The sequence below is a fragment of the Peromyscus eremicus genome, chromosome 17 (genome assembly GCF_949786415.1).
Source record: "Peromyscus eremicus chromosome 17, PerEre_H2_v1, whole genome shotgun sequence".
NCBI classification, from domain to species: domain Eukaryota; kingdom Metazoa; phylum Chordata; class Mammalia; order Rodentia; family Cricetidae; genus Peromyscus; species Peromyscus eremicus.
The window spans coordinates 24,997,116-25,012,501 of record NC_081433.1 but is presented as its reverse complement, the minus strand read 5'-3'; the positions used below and the strand labels follow the sequence as shown (position 1 = coordinate 25,012,501).

General features: G+C 36.5%; 1 protein-coding gene and 1 pseudogene across 3 annotated transcripts in view; both read right to left on the bottom strand.

Annotated features, from left to right (window-relative positions):
* Nucleotides 1–15,386, bottom strand: part of Tex15 (testis expressed 15, meiosis and synapsis associated) — a 70,850-nt gene that overhangs the window by 6,751 nt on the left and 48,713 nt on the right. For all 3 annotated transcript variants that reach the window (XM_059244865.1, XM_059244866.1, XM_059244867.1), the window contains 2 exons: nt 14,092–14,254; nt 1,350–8,404 (listed from right to left, as the gene is read on the bottom strand). In XM_059244865.1, coding sequence (XP_059100848.1) covers nt 1,350–8,404; nt 14,092–14,254 — 7,218 coding nt within the window. The remainder of the gene's footprint in view (nt 1–1,349; nt 8,405–14,091; nt 14,255–15,386) is intronic.
* Nucleotides 10,379–10,473, bottom strand: LOC131894768 (U2 spliceosomal RNA; annotated as a pseudogene).

Below are 15,386 nucleotides of genomic sequence, written 5' to 3'. Positions count from 1 at the left end.
GTGCTCCTAATCTCCAAGCCCCAAAGCCTTCAAAATCTAGTAGCTTGAGCTCTGGCACAATACTCTTGTTATGTTCACATCAGGAACCTTTTACTGCAAGCAGAGATTCAAATTACTACAAAATTACCTTTGGGTGTTATACATGAAACATAAAATGAATTTCTTAACCACTAAGCCATCTTTCCAACCAGATAAAATAAATTTCATGTTTAGACTTTGGTTCCATTACCAAGATATCTGACTATACATGTGCAAATATAACCAAATCTGGAAAATGCCAAAATCTGAAACACTTTTGGGTTAGCACTATCAACCAGCATACATTTTCCATTCTTATGCTATGAAACAGCACCATTTTCTAATCTTGGATGATTTACCACTTCGAACTATACTCAGAATTTCATTACCTTTTAAATCACCAACAAAACCAAACCAAACCCTAAAAACCAACACATTTCACATGACATTACACTTTAGTATGTAAAGATAAAGTTCAAATTCCTTAGGCCTATATTTAAGATCTGGAACAACTACCCCATCCCCCTCTCCAGTGCGTGTGCATAAGTAATAACCTCCCTTAATCCTGCTCTCATTCTTCTTGGCCACCAATTTAAATTGGCTGAAGGCACAGTTCTATAGATACAGTACTTGCCTAGCATATGCAGAGTCTAGGTTCAAACCTCAATATTATAAAGATAAACATTTGGCCCCCTTATCTTTAAATAAGTCAACCACAGAGCATATATACTATGGTTTTTGTGAAGTTTTTATTTTTTATATTGTATAAATGTTGAGAAAAATGTACTCATATGAGACTTTTCTAATCTTTGACAATCACATATTAAAAGTATCTGCCAAGTGGTTGTAGCACATGCCTTTAATCCCAGCACTCAGGAGGCAGAGACAGGTGGATCTCTTTGAGTTCGAGGCTAGCCTGATCTACAGAGTGGATTTCAGGACATCCAGGGCTGTTACACAGAGAAACTTTGTCTCAAAAAAACAATTCTACACTATCCTTCTTACAGGTTAAATAGGTAGGTTTCTTTAGCTAGTTATTAATATTCACAACATTGGCTTAAGAAAACAATAAATAACTGGTGAGTGGTATAACTCACATTCCCAATAATGAACTTGCCCTCTTATTAGATATTAGAATTTATTCTTCTATGAAATACTTTCTAAGTGACAAAACTTTGAAAGTTATGTATTTGCAAGGTATCTCAATTATATAATTCTGTAGAGAATATGAATCATTTAACCTCAACTTTTGTATTCTGTAAGCTACTTTTCTGGTTAGAGTAAGCTTGTTTTCAAGAATATTTTCAAGTTTGATCTAAAAACATTTGTACCTTTTGCTTTTTACAAATGGAAACAGCATCAGTATTTCCTTTTCCCTCAGAGACTTCACATTTGTCCACAGTCACAGGTCGTTTTTTAGAGGAACTTGAAAAGCTTTTTACTGTGCCCTCTGCAGCTGAGGGTGTCTGTCCTGTCTCTTTAGGTTCTATAATGGGAGTATCCATCTTCTCTTTTCTGTTTATTTGCAAAGTGTTTCTTCTGTTACGCAGCATTTGGAAAAAGAGGAGATGAGTGGACAACTTAGTACCTTTAGCACTTATCATCTTCATATGTTCAATTGTCTTCAGAACTTTTATAATATGGACCATTTTTCCGAAATCTTTCTGAGGGACAGACATTATATTTTTGAGTAATGTAAAAAGCTGGCTGTAGTTATGTTCTAATTCTGCCACAGTGTTTCCATAATTTACAGATGCGATATGTGGTGCCAAGTCAATATATGTGGGAATTGAATACTTAGATGCATTTAGAAGCCTTTTAACTCCTGAAAGTTCCTTAAGTTCTCTAGAGAATAAACGTAGAGCATAGGAACAATTAACAGCTTCACTGTACTCACAGATAACACCTAGCTCTTTCTTAAGGTGAGAAATAGCAGTCTCTATCACTTTCCAAAGGCAATCTGTTTGGTTGTCATCAACTGAAAAGGAAGCCATTTCTTTTTGGCAGCCAACAAGCTCAGGAAGGAGAGACCAATCAAACCAGAGCAAACCTCGAAACCTCTGGTTGTGTAGTTTCTTTGCGATTGAATTTTTAAGAAAGTGAATGGTTTCTGAGAGCATGGCAGCTTCAATATAAATCTCAATAGCTTCAGGCTTTAAAATGACAGCTCCAAGGTTGTGGTTAAGCATGTCTAAAACATTTTCTTCAGTGATAAAAATATTATCTATGTTATCTTTTTGTAGCACCTGGAAGTGTTTTTTTAAAATTTCTAAGTGAACTGTACATCTGAGAGTGAGGTCCTGTAACTTCTCTAGGTCTGCAGATTTGGCTTGATCCAGTATCTCACTAATACAACAAATATCTGGGTATGAAAGCCAAGCTTTGTTCAGCTTACAGTCTGGCATGCCAACTAGAGCTGACTGTCTGGTAGCAATCGTATCATCTTCTTCAAGCCCAATACTTGGAGTTAATTCATTGTTTAAATCCTCAGACAAGACATCATAGATCTTCTTCCACTTAGAAAAAGCACATTCATTCATCTCCTCCATTTCTCTGTTCCTTTCAGAATATTTTTTGGGGAAGGAGTGGCTTTTCTCTTTCCATACGAGACTTTTTGCAGCATCAAAATATATATGTTCCAGACCATAAAGACAGATTTTGATACTTATTTCTTCATTGCTCTTGATAAAACTAACCTTTGAAGAGACCACTTCTAAAATGATCCACAAATGGTCTTCTTTTCCTGGATAAGAATGGACTTTAGGAGAGCTCCCATGCATACTGATCAGCTTCAGCACACTCTTTCTTAAGGCTTCCAAGTCTCCTAAACTATCTCCAAAGTTAACTCCAGAGGCAAATGGAACAGAAAGACAAAAGTCAAAGCAATCAGAATAGTTGTTCATTATGGCTTCACATTCATTAATCTGCCGTTTGTATTTTAAGAATGCATAGTATGAATTCTTTTCTTGTTTTGTTTTTGTTAAGGATTCAACTAACTGATGATGATAACTTTGTAACTCACAGAATGCATTATATTTTAATCGTCCTTGAAAAGCAGGGTAGAAATTGGACTGCAGTTGATATCCACGTGGCCTGGGAAGCAGCTCACTGTACAAGCTCTCATCGTACCACAGTAAACTTCGGAATGTTGGTTCACCTTCTAAGAATCTTCTTTTGTTTTCAATGAACTGGATAGTTTCCATTGCCATTTGAAGTTCTACCCAAGTATCAACAGCACATGGTTTCAATTTCAGTCTACAGTTATTCCACAAGTTCTGTTCTACCAACAGCTTTCTTGAAATCAGGATTTGGTCAAGTGAACATTCTTGCTTTCTTTCAAAAGCTTCAACAAATAAAGGGAGAATATTGTGACAAACTTTAGACTCTTCTTCTAAAATCTGCGAAGATGCTGCTTTATCTGCTCTCTGTAAAATCTGAGACAGTTCTGTCATACGAGATGTGTAATTAGCTAAGCGACGTTCTTCCTGTAATTCCTGCATGTGTGACAGAGGCTTCTTCGGAGGAGCAGTGACTTCAGAGTTCTCATGGACAACAGGCCTATGATTGGTTCCTGCAGTGGTTGGTTTGGAGGGACAGTCAGCCGGAGAGTAATTACTAAGTTGCTTAATTTGCCCTGCTTTCTGTCTTTTACTAAGCTGATTAAGAATGTTTTTCAAGGTAACTGTCTCTAGAGTGGAATTTTTAATGCCTAGATGAGAACCAGTCAAGTTGTTTTTATTTATTTTCTTGGATAAGTAGAAGGATTCTTCTTTTAGGATCTTATTCTGATGTTTATACCCAATTATTACAGTTGATCCTTCAGTAATCATTTTTTCATAAACTGCTTGCTCAAATTTTCTCATTTTTTCTTCCTCAATGTATTTTGCAACGTATGTTTTTGAGGGACCCTTTACATTCTCTTTTAAGAGCAGAGAGCTATCACTGGAAGATAGTTTCTTTGTATTTTTCTTACAAATTTCTTCAGTTACTGGTGTTAGATCCAATTTATACTGGTTAGCAATATTCACCTCATTCTCCTTTATATGAAAGAGTTCATTCTCCCCCATAGAAGATTCTTCCTCACCAGCTGTTACTAGACTTGGTGACAATGGAGGAATAGTGTCCCTTCTGTTTGCTGTATTTCCTGTAGGAATGTGTGGTGTGATCTCCGTAAGAACTGTACACTTTCCTACAGGAAAAATTGTTTCCCCATTTCTAGTACCATCACATACAAGGTTATCTTGTTCACAGATACCATCATTTAAAAATCGCTTCTTATTTGAGTCTACAACTGAAACAAGTATGTCAGTGTTAGCTTTAAAAGTGACATCATAACTTTTGTCTCGACTATGACTTATGTTTTCTTTTATAAAACTTAAAGACACTGAATTACTTTCACATACCACTGTTTTATCTTCAGAATTATTTTCTCTTGTTATATCCTTAATATTACATGTTGAATGGTTTTCAAGCTTTGCAGAGTCACTATTAGATAACCGTGTATCAGTCTGATACTCTTTTTCAATTAGTGTTTCATCTGGGTAAAGCATATATCCACTGGTTTCAGAAAAATGCTCAAGTTCAGAAGAGCTTGCATTTCTCCCAATGCTATTAGTGTGTTCTAGTTGATTTATACTCTGGGAGGTATAGGCTAGGGGTAACTGTGATTCATGAAGTTGTTCTTCATCACAAAATTCTCTCACATGGAAAGTGGTAAGACTACCGGAGACATGGCCAGACATAATTTCGCTGGAAAGGCACTCTGCAATTCTTTCTCTGTCTGTTCTATAAGATCTGTGCTTTGATACCGGGGCCAATGATTCATCAAAATCAAATCTTAATAATCTTTTCTCTTCCTGTTTGTCGTATCTTCTTTTGGATAAAAAATGCCTAGTAGAGTATCTTCTTTCAGACATCCAACTATCACCTTGAAGATCACAACTTTCCCAGAAATTATTGCATATTATTGCATATGCTTTTGGTAATGGGCCCTTTCCCTTTTTCCCCACTTTAGATATAAGCTGCAAAGATGTATGAACTCTTCTATGAGCTTTTTTTAAGTGAAGAACAGCTTTGTCCAGTTTTCTGGACAGATGTTTACTTTTACATAAAGATGCTTCATTATTTAGAATATTCAGTACATTCCTAATGTGCCTCTCTGACTGTGAAAATGTTTTAATTCGTCCTTGGGATAGGGAAGAAAAATGTTCAAAAGAGTCATGACTTGTTGGCTTCCTCCTCTTCTCATGAGTTTCATGCTGCCTTAAATCTTTACGGGTTATATTCTGACCCCTAGAAGATGCATGCAGGCTTCTTTTGCTATTTCTTGGTTCCACGTCTTTTTTATTTCTAGTGTCACTGAAGTCAGGTTTGGATTTTGTGGGACATTTACTCTTATCATTGATTACTGTGACATTAGATGGTAGAGTAGACAAAGAGTCACTGTTTGGTTTTCCAGATATGTGACTCACATGTGTATTATGACTCACATGTGTATTATGACTCGAGTTGGAAGAATGGGAGATTCCAGATTTGCCCACATGTCCTGATTCTTGCACTGAATTACCAAATTTATTTTCACATGAAAAACCTGAATTTTCTCCAGAAGGTTGGGAATAAATGCCAAATCCAAATGCCTTCTCCTTATCTGCTTCTGCTTCTGTGGGTTCAGTTACATGTTTGTAAAAATTTTCTTTCAACTCTACAGAATCATCAGTGGGTCTGATTCTCAGACTAATTAAATTTGTAATTGTAACTTGTAGATCTGGAAGAAAAATTGGGTTGTGGAACTCTCTTTTGTCTTTTTGTGAAGAGAAAGAAACACAATTACAGTCAGTAGAATGATGTGGATCAGTACCTTCCCTTCTTGCAAAACTTGAGGTTTCCATCTCTTCATAACTGTGTCCAAACAGGCCTTTCCAATCAATCCGGGACTTCAGGGTCTCATATAACTCAAATTCTTCACAAAGAACATTTCCATGGCTATGTATATTTTCTTGCAACACAGAAGCATCATTACATTCTTCAAGTTCTACTTCAATTTCACTACCCAATTCAAAAGTTTGAAGAACTGAATTCTCAGTTATTAACTGGTCTAAGTCTTGTAATTTATCTTTATCAGCATCAATTTCACCATCAGAAATGCCATGTTTTACTAAACCTAAATCTGAAATCTCAGAGGAACAAGTTTTGTTTAACTGGTGTTTTTGATGATCCCCACAATCTGTGCTTAGCGTAAGAACAGTAGTACCAACTACTTGTTTTGTAGCATTTGAAGCTACACACACTGAAGAACCTTCTATTTCTGGAAATGTGGACATCAAGTGTTCCACACTTCTTCTATCATTTGGTATATGTTTTTGTTTTATGGCAGCCATACTATCTTCACTATCTGATGATGTAGTTTTTGCTGGTCTACCTTTCTTTCCCCAAACTGCATTAAATGTGGAACATTCTTCAGAATTCAAAACTTCTCCTTTGGTGTTACTCTTAATTTCCTTCATTTCAACTATATTCTCACTCTCATTTACGTTATCTGTATTGTACTCTGGAGATGAAGCAGCACTATCTTTCTCTTTAGTCTTATTTGGATTTCCATCATCTCTTTGTTCTTGCAAATTAATTTTCAAATTCAGATCAGAGCTCAACTCTGTATCGGAAGACAGGCTGTGGTCCTGCACGTCATCTTTAATATGAGAACTTCCTCTGCAATCTTTTTGAAGGTTATACAATGACACCGCCTCATTTTCATTTTCCCTCTGGATGTACATACATTCTCCAACTATGTTGCAACCTGAACAGTCAAGAGATACGTCAATGGCAGACGATGAAATAACTCTATCAATGAGTTGTTCTCTGGCCAGGGGAACATCTTTGGCTTCCTGGAAAGTATCAGTCATGTTAATAAAGTTCTGATTATTTTGTACTGCTTTCAATTCTATTAGCCCTTGAGCCATGGCAAAATTTGTATGAATATTATCTTTGTGCTCCAAAGAGTAGTGAGGATGCTTTTGTGAAAGGCACCCTATATTCGGAGTAAGATTATACTCTAATTCCAGTGCTGCATCATCTAGTTCATTTTTATCCTTTGTGGTAGATATGGGAGATGTGGGCATTTGTAACTTATGAGTAACTGGTATTTTTTCACAATTTCCCCTTAAAGGATTAAGATTTTCATCTTCTTTGTGTTCCTGGTGCAGTGTAATGCAATTATCAATTGGGCTACTTTTAGTTTCATTTGTAAAATAATTAACAGTTTCTTTCCACCAAGTTTGGTTTACAACATGTTTAGAACTGTCCTCTGGGCTGATGAAGGTTCTCACCATTCCAGTATTTTGCATGTATTCATCTAGGCTTCCTTTCTTCTGGACTGGGAAGAGTGTAGACATCTGGTGACCAACCTTATATATATCGTTTAAATCAGAAGACCACAATGCCTTAGAGATGTGACTCGGAGAGTCTTTACTAGAAGTATTTTTTCCTGATTCACAGGATTTCTGTGTCTCATTGCTTTGCTTAGTTAAAACTGGGGTGTTGCTTCCCTTTTGGGCTCTCTGGGCCTTTTCTTCATTGTATTTTTGTTTCCCAATATCTGAAAATGCATTTGGTAAATAATGAGGGAAGGAAAAACTGTTTTGTTCTTTACATTGTTCTGTAATAGCAATTTTACTAGATGCTGTACAATCACAATCCTTTGAGCCCATATCGTGAGTCTGACAATAGGAACTTTCAGAAGAGAATCTGAAGCAAGTGGCATCTGAACAATCAGTAACAGCATTACCAGCAGGGGCAGTTTCAGGTGAAGAGACGGAACTAGCTGGCATACATGTCAGCTTTATTTCTGAATTACCATGACCCACACTCTGATCAAATGGCAAAGCATCACTTAAACCTGCAGAATTATTTTGTTTTCTCATGCTTTGTTCTCTCTTCATCAGTCTTGGGTCCTTAATAAGTTTTGAAGTAATAACTGTACTTGAGCCAGTACTGCTCTGAGAAGGAAGAACAGCAGAAATACTACTTAAAATACTTCTAAGATATGTCACACTAAACAGGTCACCATTACCACTTGCTGCGTTAGCAGTGGGCATGAAAGAAATATCTGAATTGTGTGTGTGTACTTGAGAAGCATCTCTAACTTCTGATGAATTATCTATCTGTCCACTGTATGCTTCAAACATAGAACTGTTTCCATTTTGCACAGTTCCATAAGAACTAGAAGCATCTGAGTTGGAAGGACCCATCTCGGAATTTAGTGCTTTGCATGGACAATTTTCCTGAACAAATGGATCGACAGGTTTCCTGAAGTGCTCAAAGATGACTGTAGCATCTTTTCCTTTTCCAATTCTTTTGGCAATTGTACAGTTACTCAGAGAACATGCTCTTTCTGTGGAAACATAAATACAAAAATATGTCATGAGCAATTTTAACTGAGAGTTCTTTTAATAGCTCAATGGAGATTATCTGTTCTAAGCACAAAAAGCAGAGAGATAAGAAAATAAGTAACAAATCAATAAGGAATAAAATGTTGCAATGTAAAATATAACCATAGTCTAAGCAACTTAACTTAAAAAAACTTATTTGATAAGAAGTGAATTTTGATTAATAAAAATTATAAATATTACAACAGAAAGCTGGAGAGAACAGTGAGATAGCTCGTTGGGTAAAAATGCTTGCTATCAAGATTGATGACCTGAATTTGGTCCCTGGGAGGAGACCAGGGAGGAAGAGAGAGAAGGAGAAAACTAAGTCCTACGCGTTGTCCTATGATCTTCATATACATGCCTGGCACACATGTGAGTACATTAACTGTGGGAGCCTGTTTTCAGGTTCCTCGTGGCTTTACTCAGCAGGTCTGCATAGAGAGACGGGCCTGAGTGCAGGCGTCTGATATGGTCTGCACTTGGCTGTGCTGGGAGGAGGTCTTTTGCTCCACCCCTTGTCATTTCTATAAATGCCTTAGGGCAGAGACAGTCAGGGCCTGTTGGAATAGGTTCCAGGCCCTCTCAAGGCTATCCTTTATTTTCTGTTTATTTCCACAATCTAAATTCTTCTATCTAATGTTTCCTTCTGGTCTCACTCAAGAAAACTCTGGGGAACTGTGGGGTTGGTGGGCAAACACCCTGCAATTAACATACAAAAATAAATATACAATAAAAAAGAGATGGCTGGGGATATAGCTCAGTTGGTAAATGTGCTATCAGCTAATAAGCAGGAAGCTCTGAGTTCAAGTTCCAGCACTGCATAAAGCCAGGTGTGAGGGTACACACTTGTAATCCTTGCATTTGGGAGACGGAGGCAAGAAGCTCAGCAGCTAAAGGTCATGCATCCTTAGCTACTGAGTGTGAGACTGGCCTCAACTACCCTGTTGTAAAAATAGAGAGAAAATATTAAATAGGAAAACATTTCTTTTTCAGATTATTCCTTATACTAACTTTCAATATTTCATGGCAGCATCTACGCACTAGAGGGAAAACGGTCTCTACCTGCTATCACCTTGCTTCTTTTCCTTTTACCATGGGGAAAAAAAAAGGCAGCAAATGACAATGAGATATTAAAGTAGGGGAGGGTCAGAAGAGATGGCTCAGGGGGATGGTGTTTGCCACCGAGCCTGATGATAGCCTGTTCAATCCCCAGGACACAGTTGTGGAAGAAACCACCTCTTGAAACTTGTCCTCTGACTTGCAGGTGTGAGCCATGCATGTCAACACACACATAAATAAAATATAAAAAATTTTAAAGCAGGGAGAAAAAGTACTATAAACTCTTAATCTGTAGACACAGTATAGTAAGTATCTTGGAAGTAACACAGACTGAACATCCTTTATCCAAACACTTGGGATGAAAAATGTTTACTTAACAACAAGACCTTAGTCGGGCGGTGGTGGCGCACGCCTTTAATCCCAGCACTTGGGAGGCAGAGCCAGGTGGATCTCTGTGAGTTCGAGGCTAGCCTGGGCTACCAAGTGAGTTCCAGGAAAGGTGCAAAGCTACACAGAGAAACCCTGTCTCGAAAAACCAAAAAAAAAAAAAAAAAAAACCCCCAAAAAACAAGACCTTATCAAAACAAAACAAAACATGTGAAAAAAGGCCCTAATCAGTAGAGTCAAATTACTTATTACTAAAAAAAAAAAAAAAAAAAAAAAACCAAAAAAAAAACTTATTACTGATCCTAAAGAAGTAAAACAACCTCTAGAGGAATTCTGTATTATAAAGAACTGTAAGTTAATGTATTATGTGAGGAAAACTAAATGAACAAGTTCCTACATAAATAAAAATGTATAGGAAGGTTTGTTCATTTTGTGTTTAATTTTTAGTGATTTTCACTCCCACATTTACCTTCCTCATCCCCTCTCCATCCAACTGGCAACTATCCTTGGATAGAGGATATATCAGATATTAAATTGCTAAAAAGAGACATTACACTTGATCTTAGCCAAAAGCTTAAGAAGTAATTGTGATCATTTTTGTCTTGAGAAATTTTCACTTGACTCCAGATATGAAGCTATAAATAAAGTAGGTACACAAATCACTTACCAGTAATAAAGAATAAACTTGCTTTTCAACAGTTCTTTGACATAGTTTTGTCATATATTAAATTTACATAAAAGCAAATTTGTATTCAAATGAGATGGATATGCTTATTTTTAAATGAAAATTAAATGGTGGTTGACTGGTACTCTAAGATAGTATTTCCAGTTAAGAGTTAATTGATGGTTAATTTTATAATCATCAATGGTGAGAAAGTTCTTTTCCATAAATATGTAGTACAAAATAGGACTATGTTGACAGTCATTTCTGAAATTGTTGGAAATTGTTTTAATTACAAGTTCAATTCATTTATAGATGACAGCAATTTTTAAAATCATACATTCTAGCATAACAGAATCCAAAGCTATACTAATTTGATAATGCTGAGGAATGACAATAGAGAAACTGTAAAAACTTTTTTCTATAATTGAGCCATTATGCTTCGAAATCCCGGTCAAAGTCTCAGGCAGCATGTGTTGGTACTGAATGGTGTATGGTATGTGCAGTGCAAAAGGCACATATGTGTGTGTGAACTATAGCAGCAAGAAGTTACACCACAGGTAAGCATTGTCAGACAAACCCTGGACTCACTTGTTTGATTCTGAGTTAACTTTTGGTCACTATAAGCTCATCAATTTTTTATTGCTGCCATTTTTTTCATGACTCTCACATTTGATTATATGACATAGTTTAGGAAGCTGTGATATTGACCTGCAGGTAAGTGAAAATCACTAATTAATACACTACTTAAAAACTCAGACTTGATGGCTTCACAAGTGTCAACTGGTTGAAAAATTAGTAGCAATTCTGCACAAAGTTAAAGAAGAAATAGAACACTTCAACTCATTGCAGGAGATCATACTATCCTTATACTAAAGCCACACAAAAAAAATCTCAAGGAAGCTATAGACTGCTCTTATGAATACAAAGAAAGAATTCTTCAACAAAATTGTAAGAAGCAGAGTAGAACACATAAGGTATGTGTCAGGACTAAATGAGATAAAAAGCATTTGACAAAATCTAACTTTTATTAATCTAGAAACAAAAATATGAAAAAGGGCATCTACAAAAATGTCACAATTGATATCAGACTTACTGATCTTCCCCCTTAAATTTTAAGGACAAGATGGGAAGCAGATTCAAAAAATTCCCAGAAGCTCATAGTCCCACAGTGTTGATAAGAGACACTGTCTCAAAAAGCATGGAAAGGCTAGGACTAACACCTGAGGTTATCCTCTGACCTCCCTGTGCAAACCATGGCATGGGTGTACACACAGATAAATACACACACACACACACACACACACACACACACACACACACACACACACACTCATTATTCTATAACCAGAGCGTGAAGTTATTTATTGAAAGTGAAGTGAGAGATGGCTAAGTGGTTGGGAGCACTGGCTGCTCTTCCAGAGGACCCAGGTTCAATTCCCAGCACCCACACGCCAGCTCACAACTGTCTGTAACTCCAGTTCCAGGGAATCAGGTACCCTCACACAGACATACACGCAGGAAAAACACCAATGCACATAAAATAAAAATAAACAATTAAAAAAAAGGAAAGTGAAGTGGTATTTATTGAAGGACATTTAGAAATTTGTAGAAAAAAATCACAAAATTAAAATGTTGAAAAGAAATGAAATGTTAACAGACTAGAAAATTTAAGTCTTTTTTTCCTTTTACAAATTAATGTGTAGAACCAATTAAACACAACCAAAATTCTAAGAGACAGGTACTGTGGTAGATATTGATAGGATGACTCAAACACGAGCACAAGGCACCAGGCAGTTTCTAGAGTACCTGCTGCTGACTGACGTACCACAGGGGTGTTACTGCAGACCAGTGGGCAAGGTGATTTTCTCATAAACTGGATGTGCCAATGGAAAACGAAGTGGTTGATATTTCCAGGAAGGGGAAGACTAAAATGGTGAAACAAACCTAGGGAGTTTTTAATTTTTCTCCTTTTCTTTTCTTGAGATAGGGTCTCACTATTAGCCCTGGCTGGCCTGGAACTCAGAGATCTGTGTGCCTCTGCTCCTGAATGCTAGGATTAAAAGTGTGTACCACCATGCCTGGTCCTATCAACTTTTTAAAAACTTCATTTACTTTGGAAAACGTTCATAAATAGGACAGATTTAACATCAGTTATCTTAATATAACAATGTATCTCATATCAGGAAGTTCATATAAGGCGTGGTGAGAGGATAAAACAGAGGGATCACTGTGTATTCCAGGCCACCTTGATATGACAAGAGCTCCAGACTAGTTTGGGTTGCAGAATGAGACTGTGACTCAAGAAAACACATAACATGTTTCTGTCCACAGATTAAAAAATACAAGACAAAAATCACAAAGTCAGAGAAAATAGTTCTAATACTTACGTGATCTAAGATCCAATAGCTGACATAAAAAACAGCTTTCATAAATCAATAAAAAAAACCCACCTCAATTTAAGTGTGTATAAAAGTTTAGAGCATACATTTCAGAGAAGTGGCTTGGGGCTAGGGAGATGGGTCAGTTATTAGGAGTGCTCAGTCTTCAACCATATGCACCTGGGTTGAATCTCTAACACCCACAAATGGTTGTGCACTCCTTTAACCCCAGTGACAGGCAATCCCAAGAGGGGTTATCAGGATAGCTGGTAAGATAAACTTTCAGTTCAGTGAGAGATCCTATGCTGGGGCAATTAGAAGAACTAATAGACAAAGACACTGGACATCCTGCTCTGACCTCATATGCATAATGCGGGGGTATTGGCATACTCACACATATATATATATAACATACATATATTATATAATGTATGTATTTATCTCATATATTCACACACAAAGTGAGAATTCAACTGGCCAATTAATCTACCATGAGACCCTAATCTTGTTAGCATCTGGACGAAAGCCAAAATCAGAAGCAATCTACTACAGCAACACAAAACATGAGAAAGTTTAATGGAACTAAATACTGGCAAAGATGAAAAGATTCTTTAGTATCACTAAAAATTAGGAACAAATTAAATTCATAATGATCTAACATATAATAATCATTAGACTAGTTAAAAATGACACTTTTAAAAATTTATGTATTGCCAAGATATAGAATGATTATATAACCCTGTGCACCTGATACAACCACTTTAGAAAATCACATGACATCACCTGTAGTTTAAGCTATACATTCTTAGTGTTAATATATACTCCAAGTAAAACTAGCACACTAGCACCAAGACCCTTATAAAAATAGCAATGTGGAGTAAGACGTTGTAAGGGTACCTAAATTTTTCCAATACAATAGTGTAGTCACAGAATGCAATACTCTCCATCCATCCATAAAAATGAATGGTTGTAACAGCTATCATACAGAAAAATTACATGAACCTATGCTAAGACAAAGAGGTAAAAATATGTAATATGATCCTAGATATATAAAACAGAAGGCAGGAAAAACAACTACTTTGGTTAGAGATGTACAATGTACTAGAATATTCAGAATTTAAGACCAGCACAGTTGAATAAGAAGAATAAGATTGTATCTTACCAAGCCTCTTAGGAAATCCTGTGGATGGGAATCTCAGCGATGTTATAAGTTGTCCATTACCTGCCTTTTGACCAATAAATTTTACTGTTACTACTGCATATGGAAGACACTGTCTAGGTTTATCTACTGGCCTTGAAAAGAAATCATATTCATAGAAGTACACCTGAAAGACATAAGAAAAGAAAACTATTGTAAAACCCTGGCCCCAGCTTTGCAGTGGAGTTAAGATTAATCTCAAAAAGGAGTTAGACAAAAAGTAGCAAAAACCCCCTGCTATCTCCATAGCTCTGCCTCTTGGTAGTCAAAATGCTGCTTTGTGCTTAAACGACCTTAAGGATGCAGCGGTTGTTCCTTCTATGTCAAAACCTAAGGCACCAGGGAAGTTTCCCACACATGAGAAATAACAGAGGGGACTACATCTTGAAGGATCATGGCTTCATTATAAACCATTTACTCTTGATTTTGATGAAGGGTTCCAGTATGATTAGCCTATGAAATGGCACTTACCTCATAATAGTCACAAAACTAAAAAAAACCTGCAACATAGAACCCAGTGTTGCTGCCCTGCTCTGAGACAGTCCAGTTCCATCTCTCTTTAGGGTGCTTGCCTTGCTTGCTAAATAAACTTTTAACTGTCTCTGAATATTTTCTTTGAGAAGACAACAACTGTAACATCCCTCTATCATCTTTAACCTTAGTTTTGTTAAGGATATATAAAATTCCTTTTCTTCCTCCCACCACATATTTTTACTTGGAAGCTACTAATACTGGTAGAAGCATATTACTGTTTTAAAGTAAGTAGTATTTTCTGTAAAAATGCTTTGCGTATGTTCTGAAACCTATTTCAAGTCCAACATAATAAATATTAATACTTTTCCATATGTCAACTTATGCATATACTTCTAATAGAGTTATTTTCACTTATAAAATATAAAATTCACTATTCTATTATAAATTAAGATGTACAAAGTGTTAAAGTGTAATAAACTGCTCTTTTACTTAATGGTTAATTCATAAAGCTTTCCTTTGACCTCTTCCAAAGTATAATCAATACTGTCATCTTAATTGATACATATTTGGCCATATTTATAGGGTTTAGTGTGAATTCTGTTGCTGTACACATGTATGTGCAGTAACATGTAAATGTGGAGGCCAGAGGTCAACCTTGGGTGTCACTCTTCAGTGCCCCCCTTTTTGAGACAGGGTGTCTCACAGATGAGAATTTACCAAGCTAGCTGCCAGTGAGCCCTGGGTACCTCTTTCTCTGCCTCTCTAGCACTAGGATTACACGCACA